Below are 2,466 nucleotides of genomic sequence, written 5' to 3'. Positions count from 1 at the left end.
ATGCTTAATATATTTCCTTAAAAATTTATAGTTTTTTTAATAAATAAAATATAATATATGATAATTTTTTATTAAAAAAATAAAAGAATGAACAAACCATTACATGATTATTTTTCTGAAAACAAAAAAATAAAATTTGTACCTCTTCAGAAATAAGCCTCTTCATGAACTTATGCATTTATGAACACCATTATACCTATATCGGAACTTGCAATCCACTCATTCAATGTTGTTTATTCCATGTAATGGTAAATTATAGAAAACTTCTTTGTAAACAACATTCTTTGTCATATTGTTACCACACTTCCCGTTGTTGTCAATATAAAAGTGAAGACCAACACGAGAGGTTACACGAGACGCTGTCACATAAAGCTGACAATGTGAAAAAACAGGTTTCACCAAGAAAGCACATACATGATTAAACGTTTGCACTTGACTTTTGTTGATTGTCATAGCGAAGCAAACTTTGACAGAAAATTGTCTTCTTTAAAATCTAAAAGGCCATGTTGTATCCGATGCAGTCATAATCCTCCTAATTAATACTTTCTCTCCAATATGAGTACCGGTAATAATCACCGCCTCCAAAACCCTCCGACTAATTTGTATGATGACCAACCCAGTCCCGTTGCACAAACCTCTTTGCAAATTTAAGTTACGTAACAAAATGATCGGTGCACTAACCTTTAAGTTTAACTTATGGTTTGGAATTCCTAAAAACCGCAACGTGTTAAGACGTTCTGAAGAATACATAATTTCCAATTCTGCAAAGTTATCAGTACTTCGACAAATCTCATCAGCACTTAACATTTCATGCATGTCACCAGACATCTTACAAAGCACATGTAAATTGATCATGTCAACATCATCATTTGTCGGGCAAAGGATGCATCGTTCCTTTATGTAAGAGATGTCGTAAACTCTACTCAAAATATCAGGGAATACAATGGATGTAACAACATCAATAGGATTATCAGCAACAGGAATAAGAAGATCATAAGGTATAGTGATCCATGTAGCATCGTCTTCACCTTCAACTGTACACGTAGGAAGCCGACCAACATCTATATCAAGAATCCATTTACTAAATTCACGCATTTATATAAGTTCGGCGCCAGTAATGTTTTGATCAGACAAACGCATGTTAGTTGTCAAAACAAAAAAAACGACATGAATTCCATAGACCTTCTGATTTGTTTATACAAGAGGAAACGACATCAGAACGCGTTCCATGTTGAATAACATGCAAAATTTGACGAAAATCACCCCCAAGAACTACCACTTTCCCTCCGAACACTTTGTTTTTAAATCCAGGAACATAATAACGACATACATCACGAAATGCATGATCAACAACTTCAAAAGAATAATGATGTTGTAATGGAGCTTCGTCTCAAATAATCATCTCAGCAATATTAATCAACTCTGCGAGATCTGAGCCAATATCGATACCACAAGTTGAGTCTTTATCAATATCAATAGGAATATTAAACATGGAGTGCGCTGTACGACCACCAGGTAATAACAAAGAAGCAATGCCAGATGACCGACTGATAAAACAATCTTTCCATGCGATCGAATAGAAGCAATAATTGTTCTCCACAAATATGTTTTTCCTGTCCCTCCACAACCAGATACAAAATAAAAGCCACCTGTCTTCTCAGTGACAACATTAATTATAATAGTATAAACTTCTTTCTATTGCACATTTAAACCACTGTGTAGCTCATTGAAAATCATTATTTCTTCTTCGACATTGTATGTCCGCTCTGCAGCAATTAACCTATTCGAACCTATAGTTAACAAACTATGGTTTAATTGAGGTAGATTGGGGAAATCAACCAATGAACGACAATTCCCATATAAAGCACAGTGTAGTTTACCAAATCATCATGCGATAACATTAGATCTTCATTATCAAGCAATCTACGTTGATTATAAGCAACATCTTCTGATAAAAACGGGAAAGAATCCCAAAAAAGCTTTGCTTGATCAGTAACACCACAAAATAACAAAATAATTACAAATAGTTCTCGAAGTTGGTTTCCTGACTGCCATTGGGAAGCCTCTCGGATTGACTCAAGCCATTCACTATCATCCCCTAATAACCTCAACGCTTTGCAAGCAAACATATATGTCGGATGCTCAACACCATCAACAGTGCGAATATCTTTAAAACTGTAGGGTCCACGTACAACATTTAGTAGCATACGAAGATAATACCTTTCTCCTTCGTTTAGATTTACAAAATATAACCGACCAATAACCAAACCATTTTTACGTGGCCTCCATTCCTTAACATCCCCTTTTTCATGCCATGTAAACTTCGTCGGGAAGTCTGAATAAGTTAACAATCGGGCTTCTGGATATAATTGATTTGATCTCATCCATTCAGTAAACTTAGACACCGCAGATACCCTCCTATCCAGAACTTCTACAATATCATCATCTTCTCTAAAGTAAACTCTT

The 2,466-nt window shown here is 35.1% G+C and overlaps 1 protein-coding gene across 1 annotated transcript; it reads right to left on the bottom strand.

Moving 5' to 3' along the window:
- Positions 1-219: 219 nt before the first annotated feature.
- Positions 220-1,095, bottom strand: LOC145105882 (uncharacterized). The gene is made up of 2 exons (XM_079042961.1): positions 682-1,095; positions 220-372 (listed from the first exon to the last, which is right to left on the bottom strand). Exons 1-2 carry the CDS (start codon positions 1,093-1,095, stop codon positions 220-222), a joined length of 567 nt encoding a protein of 188 aa, XP_078899087.1.
- Positions 1,096-2,466: the final 1,371 nt, after the last annotated feature.

Source organism: Lactuca virosa, chromosome 4, assembly GCF_052849685.1.
Source record: "Lactuca virosa cultivar CGN04683 chromosome 4, Lactuca_virosa_CGN04683_v6, whole genome shotgun sequence".
In the NCBI taxonomy this organism is placed as follows: domain Eukaryota; kingdom Viridiplantae; phylum Streptophyta; class Magnoliopsida; order Asterales; family Asteraceae; genus Lactuca; species Lactuca virosa.
The sequence above is the reverse complement of the archived record's forward strand: the minus strand, read 5'-3'. Positions and strand labels throughout refer to the sequence as shown.

Bases quoted from the DNA above. Each gene is read 5' to 3' on its own strand.
- LOC145105882 (XM_079042961.1), bottom strand. From the start codon at position 1,095: ATGCGTGAATTTAGTAAATGGATTCTTGATATAGATGTTGGTCGGCTT. The intron at 373-681 runs GTTAGTGCACCG...TCACATTGTCAG, and splicing joins ACCATAAGTTAAACTTAAAG to CTTTATGTGACAGCGTCTCG.